This window comes from Eleutherodactylus coqui, chromosome 13 (assembly GCF_035609145.1).
Source record: "Eleutherodactylus coqui strain aEleCoq1 chromosome 13, aEleCoq1.hap1, whole genome shotgun sequence".
Lineage (NCBI taxonomy): Eukaryota > Metazoa > Chordata > Amphibia > Anura > Eleutherodactylidae > Eleutherodactylus > Eleutherodactylus coqui.
This window is the reverse complement of record NC_089849.1, coordinates 8,736,951-8,759,950: the sequence shown is the minus strand read 5'-3', so window position 1 is coordinate 8,759,950 and position 23,000 is coordinate 8,736,951. Positions and strand designations below refer to the sequence as shown.

At 52.7% G+C, this 23,000-nt stretch overlaps 2 protein-coding genes across 2 annotated transcripts in view; one reads left to right on the top strand and one right to left on the bottom strand.

Moving 5' to 3' along the window:
• The window catches only part of CSTF1 (cleavage stimulation factor subunit 1), a 32,665-nt gene extending 16,646 nt beyond the window's left edge, over positions 1-16,019 (bottom strand). The window contains exon 1 of the mRNA XM_066587567.1: positions 15,944-16,019. The gene's annotated coding sequence lies outside the window, so the exon portion shown is untranslated. The remainder of the gene's footprint in view (positions 1-15,943) is intronic.
• AURKA (aurora kinase A) lies at positions 154-22,442 on the top strand. Its single transcript, XM_066587568.1, has 9 exons — positions 154-296; positions 4,848-4,910; positions 6,085-6,367; positions 7,943-7,997; positions 10,011-10,202; positions 12,658-12,796; positions 16,962-17,110; positions 19,954-20,128; positions 21,934-22,442. The coding sequence occupies exons 2-9, from the start codon at positions 4,854-4,856 to the stop codon at positions 22,111-22,113; spliced, it is 1,230 nt and encodes a 409-aa protein (XP_066443665.1). The 5' UTR covers positions 154-296; positions 4,848-4,853; the 3' UTR covers positions 22,114-22,442.
• The last annotated feature ends 558 nt before the right edge of the window (positions 22,443-23,000 follow it).

Below are 23,000 nucleotides of genomic sequence, written 5' to 3'. Positions count from 1 at the left end.
TCTGCTAACTGCGCCTGCGCTGTCTGCGCCCCGCCTCCGCTTTCTCTTCTACGTCATTGCGTCATGCGTTTACGACTCACTTCAACGGCTTTTCTTTCCGTCAACCAATCCTCTTCGAGCGGATAGGAGGCTGCAGCCAATCAGCGCCGAGAGCGGTCTGAAGCGCTTTAAAAGCGGGCGGTTTGAACGTGAGAGGAGACGAGCTGTTGGTGCTGCGGGGAGGACAAGGCCGGCGGACGGACTGCTTGTCGGGGCTGTGAGCGGAGGCATCCCGGGGACCCAGGCTCTGTGAGGAGGTGGGTGAGGAGCCCGAGAGGTGGCGCTCTACCATCCCCGGCTCTGCTAACCCATCTGCAGCCGCCCGGGAGCTCCGGTGGGGGAGGGGCTGTTGGTGCAGGATTAAGAGGGTGGCCGCCACAGGGTGCCTCTAGGGGGCGCTGTAGAGCGGGGACATTACTGCTGGCCAGCGGTTCCCAGAAGTCTTCAGGCTCTCCCTGATGGATGTGACTCCCTCCGTGTGACCGCAACCACCAACAATCCGTGTTTCACGCCGCCATAACACCCGTTCCCGGCTCGTTCACCCCCGATCAGCCGTTCTCATGCGTACGGATACCAGGCTGCCATGGTCAGCACTAAGGGCAGCGACTGACGGGTTAACGGGCACAATCAGCGCTCACATCAGACAGGTGGCTGAGCTGCCCGGGGTCGGATCTCCCCCCTCCGTGATGCTACTGGGGGTTCTGTAGGGGTTAATCACCTGCGTGATGATGTTAGCGCTGGATCGGCGGTGCTCCGCATGAAGATCCGCCCGTGTCAGCATGGCCGAGGGGCGCAGTCACACCTGGTGGTGGGTTTTGGCGCAGGGTGCTATTTGGGGCATTATTGGGGTTCTGGAGTGAAATCGTAGAGGTGTGATGGGTTGCCATGACAACTGGAGGTCCAACCGTGGCCCTCAGGTCTGCCATCGCCGGTACTGGCAGGAAACTGCATAATAAACTGCAATATAGAAGTACTGCAGTGTATTATGGGATGAATCAAGGCTGCAGTTTCAAGTCCCCTGCAGAAACATTGAAGCCCCCTGCAGACGGGCGGAAACTCCCCAACGGGATTCCCCGCAGAATTTTTGCTCGTGGAAGCTGCCATAGGATTGCGTTCGAAAACAGTCCTAGGCAGACGGCCGCGGTTTGTGCGAAATAACGCGCAGCAAACAAATCGTAGTATGTCACTCCCCCGCCGCCGGGAGAGGTGAGCGCTGCACTGGTCCCTGCAGGGGCGCGGGTCAGCGGGATCCGACCCAACCGTCTGCAGGGGGCCAAAGTGAGGGGGGGGGGGGGGGCATTGTAAAACCTGCTCGGTATCCCCGCATCTGTAACGCAGCTCACTGGGGGGGGGGGGGTACAAATATATTAACCTTCTTATATTCCACAAACAGGGTAAAGTCAAAACTGTCAGCAGCGCCGCCTCCTGCCTCATGTTTCAGCTGTTGTGTGGTGCCCCCCTCCCCCTCTGCTGCCTCACTAAGACACCCCTCAAGCCCAACTACTAGCCCATGCATACCCTCCCCCGCCCCCCCCATGATGTGCGCTCTGGACCTGCCAGTCAGCAGGCAACAAGCTCCCCACCATGCATGACTTTTACACGGCGAAATCTGCTCGCTCTAACAGAAACCTGGCTGCAGCTGTCTGCCACGGCGCCCCCTGCTGCACGGCCTTATAACGGCCTGCAGTTGTCCCAGACCCCGAGACCGAATGACAGGCGAGGGGGAGATGTAGGTGCTCATCTCTTCCCACAATGTACCTGCTGCAGTCACACCGACTCCATCACTATACGGCCTGACCATTGTCTGTGTATATCACCCCTCACTCTCCACCCCCCCCTTCCCCATACCGGGGGCACATCTCCACCCCCCCCCTCCTTCCCCATACCGGGGGCACATCTCCACCCCCCCCCCCCTTCCCCATACCGGGGGCACATCTCCACCCCCCCCCCCTTCCCCATACCGGGGGCACATCTCCACCCCCCCCTTCCCCATACGGGGGGCACCTCTCTACCCCCCCCCCCTTCCCCATACCGGGGGCACATCTCCACCCCCCCCCCTTCCCCATACCGGGGGCACATCTCCACCCCCCCCCCCCCCCTTCCCCATACCGGGGGCACATCTCCACCCCCACCCCCCCCTTCCCCATACCGGGGGCACATCTCCACCCCCCCCCCTTCCCCATACCGGGGGCACATCTCCACCCCCCCCCCCCTTCCCCATACCGGGGGCACATCTCCACCCCCCCCCCCCCCCCTTCCCCATACCGGGGGCACATCTCCACCCACCCCCCCCCCCCTTCCCCATACCGGGGGCACATCTCCACCCCCACCCCCCCCTTCCCCATACCGGGGGCACATCTCCACCCCCCCCCTTCCCCATACCGGGGGCACATCTCCACCCCCCCCTTCCCCATACCGGGGGCACATCTCCACCCCCCCCCTTCCCCATACCGGGGGCACATCTCCACCCCCCCCCTTCCCCATACCGGGGGCACATCTCCACCCCCCCCCCTTCCCCATACCGGGGGCACATCTCCACCCCCCCCCTTCCCCATACCGGGGGCACATCTCCACCCCCCCCCTTCCCCATACCGGGGGCACATCTCCACCCCCCCCCTTCCCCATACCGGGGGCACATCTCCACCCCCCCCCTTCCCCATACCGGGGGCACATCTCCACCCCCCCCCTTCCCCATACCGGGGGCACATCTCCACCCCCCCCCCCCCTTCCCCATACCGGGGGCACATCTCCACCCCCCCCCCCCTTCCCCATACCGGGGGCACATCTCCACCCCCCCCCCCCCTTCCCCATACCGGGGGCACATCTCCACCCCCCCCCCCTTCCCCATACCGGGGGCACATCTCCACCCCCCCCCCCTTCCCCATACCGGGGGCACATCTCCACCCCCCCCCCCCCCCCCTCCCCATACCGGGGGCACATCTCCACCCCCCCCCCCTCCCCATACCGGGGGCACATCTCCACCCCCCCCCCCCCCCCTCCCCATACCGGGGGCACATCTCCACCCCCCCCCCCCCTCCCCATACCGGGGGCACATCTCCACCCCCCCCCCCCCTCCCCATACCGGGGGCACATCTCCACCCCCCCCCCCCCCTCCCCATACCGGGGGCACATCTCCACCCCCCCCCCCTCCCCATACCGGGGGCACATCTCCACCCCCCCCCCCTCCCCATACCGGGGGCACATCTACACCCCCCCCCCCCCCCCCTCCCCATACCGGGGGCACATCTCCACCCCCCCCCCCCTCCCCATACCGGGGGCACATCTCCACCCCCCCCCCCCCCTCCCCATACCGGGGGCACATCTCCACCCCCACCCCCCCCCTCCCCATACCGGGGGCACATCTCCACCCCCCCCCCCCCTCCCCATACCGGGGGCACATCTCCACCCCCCCCCCCCCTCCCCATACCGGGGGCACATCTCCACCCCCCCCCCCCCCTCCCCATACCGGGGGCACATCTCCACCCCCACCCCCCCTCCCCATACCGGGGGCACATCTCCAGCCCCTGTACCTTCTGCATCCCCCCCCCCCCGGTTATCTGTAGCATGTAAGCTCAGTAGAGCCCCCCACCCCTGCTCTCTCCATCAGCTGATCCCTACATGTAGCCGTGGTGTCATTTCTGTTCCCTGTCTAATAAGCGCTGCGGAATATGTTGGCGCTATATAAACAAAGATGCTTTTTCTTTGCTCCTTTCACATACCATAAAGGTGATGACGCTTTCTGCACCCCAAAATTCTGCCAGTAAATCTGCAGATCCGTCTGAATGCAGCGATGATAAACTAATTAAAAAAAATGGTTTTATTGTGTAATAAAGCAGGAAAACCCCAAATCTAACTCTGGCTGTAACCATAGCAACCGCAGAGAAGTTCTGCATTTATTTGGACCCCAAAATAGAACCAACCTGCTTCAGCTCGTCACATGACAGGCCTGATACGACCGAGGCGATGGGAGTTAATTACGGCCTACCAAAAAGGGATGTGGTTAGGGGCGTGGCTTGTAATGTGTGATTGTTACATCTTATATTCCAGGCACCCGGCGGCCTCCAATGAGCGCAGCACCGCTGGCTGCTTCTGCATCACCTGACCTGCACTCGTGCGAGGCCGCCGGCTGCACAGTGAAAGCGGCGCTGATAAGACTGCAGGATCCCCCGATAGCGGCTGCAGTCGTGCGGCTGACTACGTGTCACAATCCACCCGGATGGCGCATGCTTTTACTGTCTAATGTGGAAATGCTGCAAACGCTGAGGCCGGATCGGCACGGGGCTGACTCGCTGCGGGATCGCCGTCTGTAAGCCTGCACCACTTGCTGTGGATTTTATCGCGTACTTTTATGCAGCATCGCTCCTCGTTGAGGTGAATTCTGCAGCAGAAACAGCAATAAAATTGACGTTCTACTGATTAAATTCCATGCGAGTTTTATGCAGATTTATTTAGATTTTCCCTGCAGTGTAGATAATTATCAGAATCTCATCTGCTTTACTGCTGCTGTAAATGCGGAGGGGGCTCACAAATTCCATGGAGAATCTTACCCCCCCCCCCCCCCCCCCCCCCCTCGGCTATGGCATCGGACCACCGCTGTGACCTGCTATAGAACCTGGACTAATGTCAGGGAGCCTTCAGAGCAGCGGTTCATGGACTGGATTACCGCCCGATCGCTAGTGATCTAGTAGGATCCTGTGGCAGATGGCGATGTTGATTGGTGTTGGTCGTTTTTGGCTGGGTTCCCCTTCAGCGGTTCACTTCTGGACTTTCTCCTTGCAGGAATTTGACCTTTTTAATATTTTCTGCAGGACACAATGGAGCTGCGATCGGCCAAAGAGAACCGCGTCGGACTTCCTGGTGGCAGTTTGAAGGTAGGTGGTGGTCCTGTGATGGCGGTGACGCGTCCGGCCTTATCATGCAGCTGGAATCCCTTATCACAGGGACTCTTCACGGTGCCGTTTCCTTATTGGTCCTCTGAAGGGTAATAAGTAGAGATGGGCGAGCATGTTCGATAAGGTCAGTTACTTGAGCAAGCCCCGCTCATCTTGGGTAACTGCCTTCCCCTCTGAGCGTGCTCTGGGGGGGGGGGGGGCTTCTCACCTTACCGAGCATGCTTGCTCATCTCTAGTAATAAGTGTCCAGCAGGTTTTCCAGTGAAACCGACTCCTTACGAACATCTTATTACTGACTTTATTATATTATAGCCTCTTGCCGGGCTGGCATGGCTGATCTCAGAGGGCAATAGGCTGCATTTACGTGAGTAGCTTGGGTATATTAAAGGGGTTGTCCCGCGGCAGCAAGTGGGTCTATACACTTCTGTATGGCCATATTAATGCACTTTGTAATGTACATTGTGCATTAATTATGAGCCATACAGAAGTTATAAAAAGTTTTATACTTACCTGCTCCGTTGCTGGCGTCCTCGTCTCCATGGTGCCGACTAATTTTCGCCCTCCGATGGCCAAATTAGCCGCGCTTGCGCAGTCCAGGTCATCTTCTTTTCTGAATGGGGCTCCATGTAGCTCCGCCCCGTCACGTGCCGATTCCAGCCAATCAGGAGGCTGGAATCGGCAATGGACCGCACAGAAGCGCTGCGGTCCATGAAGACAGAGGATCCCGGCGGCCATCTTCAGCAGGTGAGTATGAAGACGCCGGACCGCCGGGATTCAGGTAAGCGCTGTGCGGGTGGTTTTTTTAACCCCTGCATCGGGGTTGTCTCGCGCCGAACGGGGGGGGGGTTTAAAAAAAAAAAAAAAACCCGTTTCGGCGCGGGACAACCCCTTTAAGGATTAATCTATTTGCTACACAATGGTCAGCTATATTTGCCAACCCTACTACTGCCTGGGATCAGCGTATCCATATAAAGCTTGGATGCCAATGGTCCTTGGAGGATAGCAGTCGGCTGGCTAACATCCCCCCACCTCCCCGACTGTGGGAGAGGAGCCGTGGTGTCATGTCAGACGTCCCATCTTTCTATAGGTCCTTATGAGGTCACATGATTCGTTACGGTTCTTATAACTTGAGTCTTGTGTGTTTGTCCTGCAGAGCCTGACCTCCATGGCTGACGGGCCCAGACGGGTCCCGGTGACGCAGCAGCACACGGCCCAGGCCAAGCCAGCGGGGAACAGCACGTCGGCACAGAGGGTCCTGTGCTCTTCCAGCCAGCCGCAGAGAGTCCTCACACAGAAGCCTGTCATACCCAATCAGAAGAAAAACACTGCACAGACAACCAATCAGAGCAAGCCATCTGTGCCAGTCCAACCGCAGTGCAGACCAAGAGAGGGGAATGAGAACAAAAATCCGGCCCTGACCGGCAGCAGCTCAGTGGGTAAGCCGTCCTGCCAGGGTAGAATCTGTGCACTCCTGGAGCATGTATGGATTGGGCGGTTCTTGGGGCTAATTCAGAGGTGTATTCTACATCCATCTATCTCACTATGGGAAAATACTGCTGGGGGTCCTACTAGCTGTGTTGCGCCTGAGACTAGGCTATGCAGTGCGCCTGCAGGTAATTCAGATGGCCATGATTGTGCCTGAGATTCTTGGGCACAACCCCGTGTGTGGTTGTCTGAAATTGACCCTGAAGGGGTATTCTGGGCTTTTAACTGATGACCTATCCACTAGATGGGCCATCAGCAGTTGGATGGGGGTCCGCCGCTCGGGACTTCTTATCCAGCTCACTGGACTGACAATGAGCTGAATGTGGTTAGAGGAGGTAGTCGCTGTGCTGCTCCTACCATTCCTGGTGAGGACGCTGTGTCACGTCCTGAGCACAAGGTGTAGGAGCAGCACTTCACTGCTCTCAATGGTAGTGAAGCCGGCGCTCCAACATCATCTGACCACCGATGACCATGGCTCGATAATCAGTTAATAGGTGGAGGAACCGAGCGGTGGACCCCTCTCCAACGGCTGACCTATCCAGGAAGGATGTCTATTAAGGCCCAGATTACCCCTTATAACTAGAGGTGGTTAATCTTCAGCTGGAGGCGCCATCTTAATGCAGAGCTGACGGGATGTGTTACCCCTCATGTGCCCATTCTGCAAAAGAACCCGATTGTTTCAGGTGACAAGACTGGGTGCTGCCTGACATTAGGCAGTGATCTGCATCTGGGTACAGCGGCTCTACCAGAGTACATGCGTCCTTAGGAGATCACATGGCGCTGACTTTCTGCACAATCTGCTGTGGATTTTAACTGATTTACAGCAAAATTCACCACTTTAATTGAAGGAATGAAATCTGCTGTTAATTCCTGCTTTCGCACGGTGAAAAATCTGCACCGAATCTTCTAAATGTGAATCGCCCTTGTATGTTCACACGTAGGGGATTTTGGGGCCGATCTGATACAAAAGTTAAATTCTTTGTTTTTTCACTTTTTTTTTCTTTGTGATTTTGTCACTGGGTTTTGCCTTCAAAAACCACACAACTAAAACCTGCACATCTGAACGCACCCCTACGGCTCATATTAACAATGCTGCAGGTCTTCAGACAATCCTCCCTACAAGTCTCCGTTCACTCGGGGTGTAAATGCTGCAGAAACGGACAAGCGAGATGCTTCTCACCAGGAAGTCTAGATTTGGGGCTAATTTACACAAGCCGGGAGCTGGCCTGCTGTAACTAGTGCCGACTGACTGCTTGTCCCTCGTCCACAAGGCAGATCAGCGTTATTGGAGCAGGGGATTTGTTAATGTGATCTGTCGCTCTCAGCTGATGAGTGTTTTTGCTCCTGTCAGCGGATCTCTTGTTCCCGCCTGTATTATTGTATTGTCAGTGAGGACACTTTGTAGTGAGTCTCTCTAGATTAACTTGTACCTAAACCCCCTTCTAATCCAACAGCGGCTACAGGAAGATGTGATGAGAAATGATTGTCTGCGTTTTTGATCTTTTTATGTTCTGTTCCTGCTTTAGTTGTAGAAAAGACTGACCATCCGGCCACAGCTGCCATCAAAGAGGAGGGCAAAAAGTGAGTAGATCCACATCCTGACAAATTCCTCTACCAAAACCTACATAATTAGAGAAATGGAATTAAAGGGATGTCCTGGACCTCATGGATCCCTCCCCCATTATGAATCCATCACTAAGGATCCCTGCCAATTGGCTGATTCCCGGCACCACTAACTTTGAATGGCACCGAAAGTAGATTATGCTGACTGTGTGGCAGATGCAGCTCCTATTGAATCCCATCAGCTGTGCCTGCAGGACCGAACCATTGTGGATCCTGAGGGAAGGTCATCAATTAACAGGGGAAAAAAAATGCAATGGGTTCTGTACGCCTCCAGTCTTAAAGCAGCTAAAGGTCGTGGTGTCTGTTCACCCCTCCTTCCCTGCATCCGCTCTTACACTAGTGCTGACTTCTCAGCCGTCCATATTGTGTTGCGGCACATGTTCCTGCAGCAGGACCAGCATCACATAGGTTCAAGCACAGAGCATACGGAGCAGCAGCCTAGAACACTGGACTGCCTCCATCCACATGCACCGTTCTGAGTCACGCCTGGAAGCGATGTACTCTGAAGGCCCTTTTACACGGGACGAGTGTCAGGCAAACTATGTCCAGCGCTCGTCCCAGTGTATCCTCGCTCTGGTTACACAGGAGTGAATATCGCTGGATCGCTCACAGCGCAGTGTATTGGAGCAAGACTAAGCTCAGATTACGCTTTAAAGGGAGTGAGATGCTATGGAAGGTTTAACAATAAGGATGTATTCAAGCTAAATGACCAAGCCTAGCGGTGAAGGATTGCCTTTCTATTGTAAACTATTAGATCTATACAAAGCATAAAGGTAGCAGCTTACATCACACTACGAAGTATCAGGATGGCAAGTTACATCACATCATTGGCTACAGACTACCAGACACACCATTGGGAGGCTCTTCTCCAGTAGACCGGGCATGACACATCCTCACCCTGGCTCCAACTTCCATACTACTCTTCTCTTGAGAAGATCTGACCTGGTATATTCTAATACAGCTGACCCAAGTCCTCACTCCAACAGGCGACCCTATGCCTGCATACCAAAGCCTTCTAACAGAAAGGTGCAGCAGATCTGACGTGGAGATCAGACCTGCTGTATGCATTGTAAAGCACTTAACAGGGACTCACAATTGCTCTTAAAGTCATAAATGTTGACTAATTACGCCTCTTGCTAGAGATAAACATAAGGCCCATTTACAGCAGCTGATCGCGAATCGGCGATCGTTTTAGCAATAATCGTTGTGTGTAAACGTGCGCCCATCGTCCGCTTTTTGGGTACTGCTAGCTGATCATTAAATTCAGTCCAACCTAAAAATCATCTTTCAGCCTTATCAGTAGTTCTCCACAGGGAGATAGCATTGTTTCCCCGTGGAGAACAAAGGATCTGAGCGCAGATAAGAGCCCTCTGGCTATTAACTGCATTCAGCTAAAGGCTTCATTTGCATACATAATTGGCATTTAAGTAGCTGAGTAGCTACTTAATACTTTATGCAAAATGATCACTCAGCTGTCACTCACTGTCCTGTGAGCGATCATCGCTCCGTGTAAACCAGCCTGTACTTTGTACCCAAGATAAGAGCCCATAGGTCCATTGTGTTGACTTCACACTCGTGTCCAAGTAGATCGAACTTCCACATGAAGAGGGGCCATTTCTTATTCACATGTGACGGGTTTAGGCACCTCAGCATATTCCTGACCGCAGGGATTAAAATGAAATGGAATCTAAATAGTCAGTATTTTCCTACCCCGTGGCCCGCAGTGTTGGGGGCGGCTGGAGGAGGGCTCTCCCTGCATCCTTACAGGTAGTGTATGGGCACAGATGACAGCGTAATCTAATGTATGACTGAGCTGTTCCCATGTAGGGGTGCCCAGCGGGTGCTGGAGGGGTTTTAATGTGTTACAAGCTAAATCTTAGCCTTCACTGTTCTTGAGGAGCTCCTGTGGGCACCCGGTGACTGAATACCTGAGGATGTTGTGGACTCACCTTCTGTCTTTGGCTCTCGCAGGAAGCAGTGGTGCCTCGATGACTTTGAGATTGGCCGTCCTTTAGGAAAAGGAAAGTTTGGCAATGTGTACTTGGCCCGCGAGAAACAGAGTAAATTCATCCTGGCGCTGAAAGTTCTGTTCAAGTCGCAGCTGGAGAAGGCGGGAGTGGAGCATCAGCTGCGCCGCGAGGTGGAGATCCAGTCTCACTTAAGGTGGGGGCGTAGATGCATGAAGGTGATGCAGGACCCAATCCCTGCCTGCGTCTGGGTTACCCAAGTCTTCACCCCACTCACCAGTCACTGATGGCTGTGGGCTCAGCTCTACTCCCAGAATGGCAAACATGTAACCGTGAGACTATCTCACTAGGCCAAAGCTCAATATCTTAGAAACGGCAGCACATTCAGGTGACAACCCGCTTTAACCCCTTAAGGACGCGGCCTATTTTGGCATTAAGGACAAACCATTTTGGGTATTTTTTTTTTTTTTCATCTCCATTTTTCAAAAGCCATAACTTTTATTTTTCCGTCGTCGCGGCCGTATGAGGGCTTGTTTTTTGCATAGCGACCTGTAGCTTTTATTGGTACCATTTTGGGTACATAGATTATATTGTAAAACTTTTAAATTTTTTTTTTTTTATGATCGCAGGGAGAAAAAAATCAATTTTGCCAGATTTTTTTTATTTTAAAGCGTTAATTATACAGCATAAATGACACACTGCATTTTTTTTTTCTTCTGCAGGTCGGTACGGTTACAAGGATACCAAATTCTTATTTTTTTTTTTTTAGGTTTTTCCACAATAAAAGCCCTTTTTGGAAATTTTTTTTTTTTCTAAATCGCTGCATTCGAAGTCCTATAGCTTTTTTATTCTTCCATGGACGGAGCTCTGTGAGGGCTTATTTTTTGCAAGACGAGCTGTAGTTTCTATTGGTACCATTTTGGGGCACACTTTTTTTTAAAATCACTTTTATTGCGTTTTTGGGGAGGCAAAATGCTAAAAATCAGCATTTTGCCTCAGTTTTTTTAACGCTTTTTGCCGTGCAGGATAATCACGTTAATTGTATTGTACGTGTCGTTATGGATGCGTCAATACCAAATATGTGGGGTTTTTAATTAAAAAATTTTTTTATGCTAATGAGAGAGCATAAAAAAAGGTAACTTTCCATTTTTATTTTTTGTACTTTATTGTGCTCTTATTTTTACACCATTTGTGTCCCTCTGAGGGACTTTTACTGCAGCACTGCAGATCGCTACGATAAGGCATTGCCGGACTTCTCTCCTGCCATGCCTTATCGCTTACTATAGCGATCACAGGCTATGGCAATACAGGACGCTGGTATCTGGTGTCCTGTTGCCATAGCAACCAGCTGGGCTCTTGCGATAACATCATGAGAGCCAGCTGGAGTCAGAGGGAGCACAGCGGGGTTAACAGGGATTTTCCGTGCGCATCTCCGATTGCAGTGGGATGCTGGCTAATAGTGACAGCCGACTCCTGCTGCGGGATTTGTTGAAAGTACCCCGCTCCCATGACGTACCCTTACGTTCATGGGGCGGGAAGAGGTTAAGGGCGTTATTGCCTCCGGAAGAGGATGTCACTATATCATCCCTCTGACTGGTGGGGGTCTAACTTCTTGGACCCCCCCACTGATCCCGAGACTTAAGTCTCTCGATGCACAGTGGCTTCCTGACTTTGCAGCCGACCCCATTTAACTTGCAATTGTGGTACAACCTCTTTATTTCCTACCGCTAGAGGATAACTTGCTGATTTGTGAGGGTCTCAATGCTGAGACTCACTGATCTGCAGAATAGGACCCCCAGTGTCCCGTTCTTCTCCCCCTTCAGTGACCTCAGCATGAAGGGGGCGCTGGCTCGCTGACTGCACATGCTCAGCCATTCATTTCAATGAAGCTGACAAATGCCTGAGCGGATGCCACATGAGGATCTCCACAGTCCCATTAAAAAGGAATAGGGTACATGTACTGGTGCACTTGTACAACCAGCGCTCCTTCAGTCGTGTCAGGAGCTGCAATAAGGTCTGGGGACACAAACCCCATTCTCTGGATCAGCGGTGAGCTTCCCCTTCCCCCCTCCTTCAGCAAGTTATCCTCTATCCTGTGGCTGGGGAGTGACTTAGTTGTGGTATAACCCCTGTCCTGCATGTCTAGGACACCGCTGTGCAGGGACAAGTGATGACATCTGCACTGGCCTCTTCCTGTTCAGGGTCCTTGACATCAGTATATCTGGGACTCGCATCACTTTGAGGTGGGAATAACCCTCTAATGGATTGGTGCCATAAGGGACCACTTTCTTATCAGCAGGACTCTGACAACGGGCATCCTGATAATGGGGGTCCCTGGATGAATGACCTACTTTAATGGGAGCGTTGGAAATGGAGTTCAAGAGCTCAACAATCTGACTCTTCCATTGAAACAAATGGAGTGACCGCGCATACATGCTCCATCTGCTGCGTTCATGCAGGGACCTTGGGGACTCTTGCGACTGGCACGAGTCCCGTAGTTGACCTGTTTTTAGCACAACCCCCTTTAATAACGCTGTAAACATCTTCAGTGCCTGATGATAAACACTGACAATTGTGGGGTGGGACTGATTTGGTCCCTAATACTTTAAGTTCAACCCAAGAATAAGTGTTCTCTGTATACCTTGTTTCAGGCATCCCAACATCCTCCGGCTCTATGGCTATTTTCATGATGCCACTCGAGTTTACCTCATCCTGGATTATGCCCCCCGTGGGGAGCTCTACAGGGAACTTCAGAGGTGCAGACAATTTGATGACCAGAGATCTGCCACTGTAAGTACACGGACGGCTCTGAGACCCCACAAACACTAAAGGAAGCCCTTCAGCTAAAGCCTTGGGCTGTGGGCACACTAGCCATAATGTAAGGTGCATCTGAGCTACTCGGACGGCACATGGGTGACACTCTGATGTGCATTGGCTTTTTCTATTTTGTGAAATGGACAGGAATTGGACATAGTACGATGGTTCGGGGCCAAATGCTGTCTGGATTAACCCTGACAACATACGGCCCCAAGTAGACAAGTGTGCCAGAGGCCTTACAAGCGTGTGCGACCATAAACTGCCGCTAGCTGAGGAGTATTGCCTCTCCTGCCTGCAGACTCCTAATGGTTCGGTTAGTCTGCTACTTCGTAGACTACAGACTGACTGGCACTGAGAAGGGGGTTGAGCTTTATACAGCTGAGGGCTTATAGCGCCCCTTCCATTAGCAAGGAGTCACAGGTGAAGGTCAGTGACACCCCAACATGTTTGTTCCTCCAATATGGAGGTGCGTCAGCCTCGCCGTGTGCCTCCTGACCTCAACTCCGAGCATCATAGATTCCTAGGATGATCAGTTTGGGTCCGGAGAGCTGAGGCCGGGCCGGGATGGACGTCTATTACAGATGCAAATAAACATGTCTGAAATGGTGTCCCAGCCTAAAGGACCAGTCTGCCACCCATTAAGCCATCCTGTCGGCCACATTTCTTAGTCTGTCTGACTTTTGCCAGTAACATCCGCATCAGGATGTACTTTATAAAACTTCTGTGCCGTACTCTGAGGCTGAACGGTCTGGAGTACTCTGACCCGCATGTAAGGATGCTTTGATGCCTCGTCCCTCTGCCTGACATCATGTGGCCGTTCTGGGAGTCAGACGTGGAGCGCTGCATGCGCAGTACAAGTGGAGTCTGCCAGTCCCAGAATGTCCGGTGCATGAGACTAGCGCAGCCACGTGGATGATGTAGTAGATGGCTGGAGAAGCCTTTAAGCAGCTGCCAGGTCGGCCAGTTCAGCCTGATTAGAATACAGCACAGACGGTTTAAAGCGCATTTCCTAAGTTAATGATGGCTGACGGTGAGCTGTGACGGCTCCCTGTAAATCGTCTCCAGGCAATACCCGGGCGGGTGAATAAGGTTGTATGGACTTGATGGCCTGAACCATTCCACTACTGCTGACACCTCTAATAGATGCAGGCAGTCCATGGGAGCATGCGCGATGACTGCTTTTCCCTAGTGACACTGTCACCATGACTACCTGTGCCATGTAAGCGATTGGCAAAGTGTTAAAGCTGAACTTAAAGGCGTCTTCTGATGGTTAACCAGGGGTATGTCACTCAGCAGCCCCTATGATTAGCAGTTATCGGCCCGCTGACAGCTTCATGTGCGTTGCTGTGGTCCGAGATGGCATGAGCTCAGTCAGGGTTGTGCCTGCAGTTCCAACCTGAGCCACTGCAATGCACAAAGCTGTCTGCTTGTACTGAAACCAGACCCTCCACCCCAGACTGCTGCTGAACTACTATGGATGACCTATCCAGAAGACACACATGAATACTGGAGTCATGGAAAACCCTACTAGGTACGTCCACATGTTGCAGAAAACGCTGCGGCAAAAACCTCATCAAAATTGGCCCCCTTAATGCAGGTTTTCACTTGCTCTGTTGCAGATCTACAGCTAACTTCAGCCCACCCAGCGCTCCTCTCCTCCCAGTACTGCTGTACCCGGAGCACATCGGCAGCTGCCAGAGTGCTGCGCCGTCATGTCACTTTCGGGTTGTGACTGGCGGCGTTGCTCAGTTGCCGTTGCGCCCAACGCTCTATGTACAGTGATGCTGGGAGGGGAGAGGAGCGCTGTGCAGGCTGAAATCATCTGCGGATACAGAGCCTAGGCTATGGGCACTGATGCCAGGAGTGCTGACTGATGCTGCAGCCTCTGTAGTGGACACCTTCTACCCAGAAGCCAATACCAGCTGTGTCCAGGGTCACAGCTTAATTTTGGGCAGCACCCAGCAGGACAGGGTTTTGTGTTAATGATAAAAGCCCTTATAAGGGTGCATTCAAATATTGTGAAATTGGCACAAAAATCGTTTCAAAATCTGCCCCATTGGTGTGGATGTGCCCAAATCTGCAGTGAAAAAATGCCCTACATGTGAACTCGCCCTGAGGAACCGGATTACATAGTGATTCAACCACACTACTAATGCTGAAGTCTCAATTTTGATTAAACCTCCAGATTAATCTGCACTTCCCCCTCTGTCACTGGGACCAGCTGAAGACTGAGGGGAGCTGCTGCCACTAAAAGGAGTACATTAAAGGGGTTCTGTCAGTACAATAAAAAAATGCCTCCTGCCCTGCAGAGGTAAAACCTGTAAAAATAAGTGAGAAAAAATAACTCTCCTAATCCCGTTCTCTCTGCTGTTTACCTGCCGTGTGCGGCGTCGGCTCCAGCGGCTCCTGCACGCTCTCCCCGTCCTGGCTGCGTCTAACCTCTGCTGTCCAGAGTTGACGGCAAGGGCACATGCGCACTGTGAAGCGGGCGCATGCGCAATTGCCATTCTCCGAGGACGGCAGAAGTTAGATGCGGCTAGGCCAATCAGTGGGCGACACGTCACTTGTGACATGCCGACCACTGACCCAGGCGGCAGTACTGGCATGGCTGGAGCAGGGGCATAAGCTAGCACTCTGCCAGTTTCTGCCCTGCAATCTGACAGCTGCTGGAAAGAAAGAGGAGCAGCAGCTGCCCAGTGACCACCCCACCGACGGCACAGGTGAGTTTTTTTTTTTTTTTTTTTTTTTTTTTTTTTTTTCCTGACAGAACCCCATGTAAGCTAAAGTGTTGGCTCCTCCCACCAGCTGTGCCCCCCTAAGGTACCAGGTTAACCAGTTCTCGCTTGGTGTCTGTAGGAGGCAGACCTGTTGGCTTTCCAGCCTTCAGATTACCTTCCCAAATCTGCAGATACAGCGGGCACTGGGCGCTTCCTGTTTACCCCACCAATGAGGACAAACAGACTGGCATTGCAGGCTGTAACTACAGAAGCCAAGGAGGCCCACTCAGCTGATTGACCTTGACCTGGCAACCAAAGTGCACCCTGTGTCTAGCCAAAGGCCGGGCCGCACACTGCCGGAGCTCTTGAGTAATTGGCCTCCCCAAACACCAGAACCCCTCACCTCCATGAATGGAGAGGATGAAGTTCTCGGTGTCCGGTGACCCCTCTTTGCAGGTATCCTCATAACTTCTGACGGTGCAGCGGTGGGGCGAGCCGGGGGGGGGGGGGGGGGGGGGGGGTGTCATGGAATTTTCAGTTTCACTTGGCTTCTTCCACTACTTGCATACAAACGGATTAGCTTGATGTCTGCAGAAGGGGTGGAGCTAGTGGGAGGAGCTAACATTTTTTCTGCTCAGTGCCCGCCTCCACAGTCTTCAGTGGTGTCACCAGTGAGCATGACTTGAGATTTTACAGTAAGTACAAAAGTCCCGTTTATCTCTGGGTTGATCCACTTTGCATTTGGTGCCCCTTGGTGCCCGCGGGCGGCGGTTACATGTTTTTCTACAGTGTTCTCAATGTGCTTTTGAATTGCTCTTAAAGATGCAGTTTCAAAAACGACGCCTGCTCCACAAGCTGCTTCTACGATGAATCACACAATGCTGATGTGCTTCACCTGTTGGAGGCGCTTGGCTAAAACCTGTAGTGATTCATGGGGCGTGTAAAGTTTTCGGACGGTCCTTGATTGCAATTCAAGTTGATCCTTGTCTGGGTTCGATTCAAAGACTTGCATTGTGAGTGCAAGGCTGACTTATTACAGCAGGTGGCGCCAAGCTCCCCTTATCCTGTGTGTGTATAAAACTTATACGCTGTGAGACCACAAATGACAGTCTGGTTTATCAGGGTGCGACTCCACAGTGCAGGAACCTACATGTAACTTGTTCCGGAGCGTGAAACTGATCCTTCCTGCTGCAGGCCAGCAATCTGCACAAACACTGATGGCCCCTTTATTAGAGCCCCGTCCCTCATGATTGGCGCCCCCTGTACGGTAATTTCCCCTCAGTGTATGTGCGCTACTTTTAAACAGATGTATTTCCCCGTGTTGTGTGGTTCGGATAGTTTTGCCTTGTATAGTCTTGTGTGCCGCGGCCGTACTGACGGGTAGGAGCGCTCCGGGTGACCGCCATGTTCTCTCTTTGCAGTACATCACGGAGCTGGCGGACGCTCTCCTGTATTGTCACTCCAAGAAGGTCATCCACAGGGACATAAAGCCGGAGAACCTCCTCCTGGGCTCCAGCGGGGAGCTGAAGATCGCAGACTTTGGCTGGTCTGTGCACGCCCCGTCCTCCAGGTCAGACTCGGCTACACCCACTTTTTTTTTTTTTTCCCCCCCAGGAATGTGAAACTGAATCTGTGTAACATTCAGGACTGTTGGCGCCCCCTGTTGTATGGCAGGAGTATAGCTGCCCCTCTATAGACACGATGGCTTCACCTACCAGAGTAACGACTCAGATCTCAGGACATCGCTTTCTGTTCTGACTTCATAGCGTCAAGAACGGTGCGATGCCGGCAGTTCTACGGATCCGCTGGGGGCGGCGATGTAGATCCGGACATCAACCGCAGGCGTGACGTCAGACATCGCCATCTGACACAACTTTGTCCTCCATGTTGAATTGGCTTAAAAAGCAGCATTGAGGACCAGACCCCGGCAGGCGGTCGCCCAGCTCCTCTGGCTACCAGACTGGTTACTGAAGCTGTTGCCCCTGTTTTCACACTGGTGGTCTTATTGGCTGTCGGATGTCTCCAGCAACAAGTCTTTTAAAGGGATAGTACCAACTGCAAGTTATTTCCTATCTGCAAGATGAGGGATAACTTGCTGATTAGTGCAGGGGTCTCACAGCTGAGACCCCCCCACGATCTTAGACATGACTCCCTTGCCCTCACTGGGGTTGCTTCAGACTGAATGGGAACGTTGGTTATGGGAGTATATTGGCACACATTCAGTTTTAATGGGTCTGCAGAGATACCCGGGCAGCACCGTGGGGTATTTCCAGCAGCCCCATTGAAATGAATAGGTCCCTGAGGGGACACGGCTCGGCCAGCACTCCCCTCATGCTACCCTCTTCAGGGACACGGAGCGGTGGCACCCCCACCAGCCGGTTATACATTACCCTGTGGATGGGGAAGAACTTGCAATTGTGTTACAACCCCTTTAACCCTTTCCTGCCAAGAGCCTCATGTTCACCTCTTTACAATATCACGTGTGTTATATGTAATAATTTGGTTCCCCCAGGGGTCTCGCTCCAGCGCTCATCTGGCCGCATGTACAATGTACCTGAGTATTCTAGTACATCGTACATTTACAGGCTGCCTATTAAGCCCTTCCATGGTGGCTTTGGGAGCCTTCACAAGTCATTCTATTAAGTCCTACCACAGGCAGGGCTGCATAGAAACAAATCAATGACCGGTCTGGGGTCCTTCACGAAGCCCAGGTTACCATGGTAACTGGCTGCCTCATTGTGAGTGGTCCATTCAGGTGACCGCAGGCTCCTCCCCCTGTTGGCCAATTTACATGGAATCTGTCAGCTCAAGCATTGTCTGCAGTATTGGTGTGTGGGAGAGCGGATTGCTATACAGTTATGGGAAGGCTTCAGTGCCCTCTGGACCGTGCCGCTGGGGCCGTCCCTCTGGACCGCGCCATGCTTGACAGTACCTCTATGCCCAGTCAGTCCTAGGACCTCCCACTGGACCACTCGATGAGCGAAGGGTTACAAACATACAAGCTGCACTGAATCTCTCCCATAACTTGTATCGCTCCACAACCTGCAGTCGTGTTCACACTGACGAGCTCCCTTTAAATGCTGCTGTCAGGACTGATGGCAGCATCTAAATGGTTAATGACCAGAATATGAAGTTTCTGAATAACCCCTTCCCCCAAACCTGCAGCAATGTCCATCCATAGACATGCGGTGTTAAATGATTCTCTCCTGCCCACGAGCGGAAATCAAATTTTTTTTATTTTTTTGGTCCCCCTTCGCTCATGGGCAAAGAATCGCAGCATGTTCTAAAAAACTTACTGACTGCTTCCCTTAGTCAATGGAAGTCGTCCGTCCTGCGATACTTCCACTGTGCTCACACTGCAGAACGGTCATGGAATCTGAGTCACTGCGTTATGCACTGCACATGCTCACGGCAGATTCGGACAGGTGAGTATGTGGTCTCTAGGGGGCGCCGGGTCTGTTTTTGCGATATGTCACAGGCAGCATCCGACCCGGCTGTGGGCAGGAGGCCTAAGACGCCTTGGGCCTGTGGTGGCAACAATGACCTGTCTGTAAAAACAATGCTGATAGATCGGCGCTGCTGGACTGCGAGGGGTTAAGGGCATCGAATGTGCTTCGGTGTGACGCTGGTCTCGCAAACCTTAATCTTAAAGTTGCTGCACTTTGAACTGAAGCCTCTAGGTGGCGCTGCTTCACTGTCCTTGTGTCAGGACCAGGTCTATTCATAAGTTCCTCCTTGTATTTGCTGTCATTCACAAGTAGGAGCGGGTGTAATAGAGCCGCGCTCGCCCCACCTGCCTGCAGCGGTCACCCTGGTCTGTCCTGAGACATGAGGTAGTAATGTGCATCTATTAAGGGGGATGCGGGTTCAGGAGATGACGGGTGGGATGTCAATATCTGTAGAGGGTCAGCCTGACCAAGAATGTAAGTATCTTCCCTGCCGGAAGTTCTGCAGTACCTGAGCGACGCCCGCAGGCTCTCGGAGCACTCCAGATATAGAACCAATTATACAGTAAGGAGCTTAAAGGGCCTACAACCTCCGGATCCACTCATCAGGCCAAGATCTCCACTTGTTTAGTTGGAACTTTCATGATTTGCACTCGAGGAGCTGCTTCATAAATACAGGCTGAGTATAATGCATTCTACTCCAGAGCTGCACTCGCTATTCTGCAGGGTAAATGTCTACATATAGTGAGTGCAGCTCTGGAGTACATGTGGATGAGATGACGCCACACTGGTCTGTACATCTATCACATGTAGTGTGCGTTACATAGTCCTGTAACCATGGTAACTGCTGCATACGGCGTCCTGCACGTGATTGTAGTGGCCTTCACTTGAGGCCGTGTTACCATAGCGTGTGACGACTCCCATCTTCAGCCTTTCTGGCGGTGACCTTGTAGACTTGTCTCCTCAGGAGGACCACGCTGTGCGGCACCCTGGACTACCTGCCGCCGGAGATGATCGAGGGTCGGATGCACGATGAGAAGGTGGACCTGTGGAGCCTCGGCGTCCTGTGCTACGAGTTTTTGGTTGGAAAACCTCCCTTTGAGGCTGAAACACATCAGGAAACTTACCGCAGAATTTCAAAGGTAACATCAGCGGCCGCCCGTCCATCAGATGGAGGGACGGCGGACCGGTCGGCAGGCAGTCTCTTTCCCCGTCGCAGTCTCTGCTGCTCTTCACTTCTGGCTGCAGGGAGCCGGCGACTACATCCCCCGACAAAAGGGCTGTTTTATTGGCCGCCAATCAGGGGGTGCGGTCAGCTGCTTCTTTATAAACCGTTTTGTCTAAACTATTAGACAACCCCCTTAAAGGGAACTTGGCAACTAGAAGCACCATAAACTAAGTTCCTGCAGAGTCCGGGGAGCTGTCTGGTGCTCCCATGGCTCTCTGATCCTGCAGGGTTTCCCCTCAGTCACTGCCGGGCCGGTGGAGCCGGTGAGTGACAGTTCTCAGGACTCCCCATGTAAACTAGAACTTTATAGCTGATGGGTCCCTTTAAGGCCTCATGTCTACTAGAAAAATACAATCTGCGCAGATTTCTGCAAGATTCCGCGCGGATTTGCTTTAAATGATATGTATATATATTTTTTTTCATGCAAACATCTCCACCTATTGATAGCAATGTGGCCGATCTGCACGGAATCCACACTAGAGCCTCATGTCCATGGGGAGAAGAAGGGTTAAAATCCGCAGCGGATTGGAACTCTTCTCCTGCACGCGGATCCGCACCCCATAGGGATGCATTGACCACCCGCGGGTAGATAAATACCCCCGGATGGTCGATAAAAGGGAATTTAAAAAAAATGGACATGCTCCATTTAGGTGCGGGTCTCCCATGGGGACGGCTCCCGTGGGCTTCTATTGAAGCCTATGGAAGCCGTCCGGATCTGCAGGAGACCTAAAATGAATAACTTACCCGCAGCAGACCGGGCAGGTCTTTTCTTCACGGCCGCGTCTTCTTGCTTCGGCTTGGCGGATGTGCCCGGCGCATGCACGCGGCACGTTGCCGGCGTGCCAAGTACATCCGCCGGCCGAAGAAAGATCTGGCCGTGAAGAAGAGAAGACCTGCCCGGTCCCCTGCGGATAAGTTTATTCTTTTCAGCCCTCATGTCTGCGGGGCAGGAGGGACCCACTACGGATTCTCCATGGAGAATCCGTAGCAGGCCTGACTTTCCCCGTGGGCATGAGGCCTAAAATGGAGCCTGCTGGGTTTTTTACGCACGTGAAACGCAAATCAATTAAAATGCCATCCGCGGGTGCAAAATTCAATTTAATTGACTGCAGATGCCAATGATTTCCTATGGACAAAATTTCACCGGTGGAATCCGCAATTCAGTTTTGCTAGTGGACATGAGGCCTTAGGGTGCGTTTACACGTTGCAGAAAATCCGCAGCGAGGCCTTCAGTCAGTGATTGGGATTATAGCGGATCTGTTCACGTGTCGCTGCAAAAAGCGTGGATTTTTCCCTGCTGTGGCTGAAGTCCCTTCCTCAGCAGTATTCGCCATCGTCTCGATGTGACTCTGCCCATAGAATGTAAAGACATATAAGCACGGACTTGTGTTGCTGTAGTTTGAACCGTGGAAGCTGCCTTAAATGCTGCAGGTTTAGTCACGGCTTTAATTGGCGCACTTCGGTAATTGGAATCCACAGCTTTTTTACACCGTGTTGCGCCGATCAGGCAAACTAATGGAAATCAAAAGCTGCTTTTACACAAACCTTAGTTCTGCCGCTACGACTCTGCAGGGGGTCCTGTGATGCGTCGGCACCCCTGCAATAGGCAATGACTAAAGGGGACTTGCCTGGTGCTAGGATGGGGTGAGGGGTGTCCTCTATTCTACAATGCCTGGTGCACTGACATGTCAGTGGTAAACCTAACCATTCTCTCTGCAGGTGGAGTACCAGTTCCCTCCTTATGTGATTGAGGGCGCCAGAGACCTAATTTCTAAACTGTTGAAGCACAACCCCAACCACAGGCTGCCTCTGAAGGACATATTGGATCACCCCTGGATTGTTGAGAACTCCACCAAGCACCCCACAAAGACAGCGAGCGATGCGGGCAAGACGCAGTAGGTGAAGGTGGCACTGCGCTCTTCAAAGCGTTCTGTACCCAACACCAATCCGTGTTCATTACATCATTGGACCCTGGATCGCCTGTACGGTGCTGTGAATACACTGAAGAGCCTGCGGGGATCGGGGCGACCAGTGCAATAACCACCCAGGGATGCCAGGATGTATTTATTGAGGCTGCGGGCGCAGTCCTCCAGCTGCTTGAGTCTGTGAATGGGTCGTCCTGATCTACCTGTAAATACCAGTTGGGTTTTGTCTCTTTTAACGTCTTCTCTCTTTTTAATGTTCATAAAAGCGAGTTTTGCAAAGTTTAAATAATAAAATAATTCTTTAGATTTGAATAAGTTCCAATTCACTGACTGCAAGCGGCTGCAAAGGGGTGTGTGTGTGTCTAGAACACGATGGGCCTTGTGAAACTTTAAGGCTGGGTTCACACAGGGCGGATTTGCTGCGGCAAAAAAGCCTGCGGACACTAATCCTGGGATTGGCCAGCCATGTGGACGAGAGGGTCTTCTGTCTGCCAGACTTGCTCTACCACATCTAGAAGGGTTTGTCCACACGGGCCGCGCAGTCTGCAGCATCAAGTGAGACTTTCAAAATCTCATCCGCAGTCGGTGGTGTGAAGTGTAAATCTGCAGCGTCGGGTATGCTGTCCGGCGCGCGCTATTCTATTGCACAAGTTCTGTGAGGCGCACGGAAATCCGCTATTTTACCCCGAGTCTGTACACGGGCGATAGAAAAATCACAGCAAGTCCCAGTCCACAGAACCTGCGCAGCGCCTCCTATGGGGCTTGTCGTCTTTCACTCCTACAAGGTGCTTGGGAGCATTAAAGGGGTTGTCCCGCGGCAGCAAGTGGGTCTATACACTTCTGTATGGCCATATTAATGCA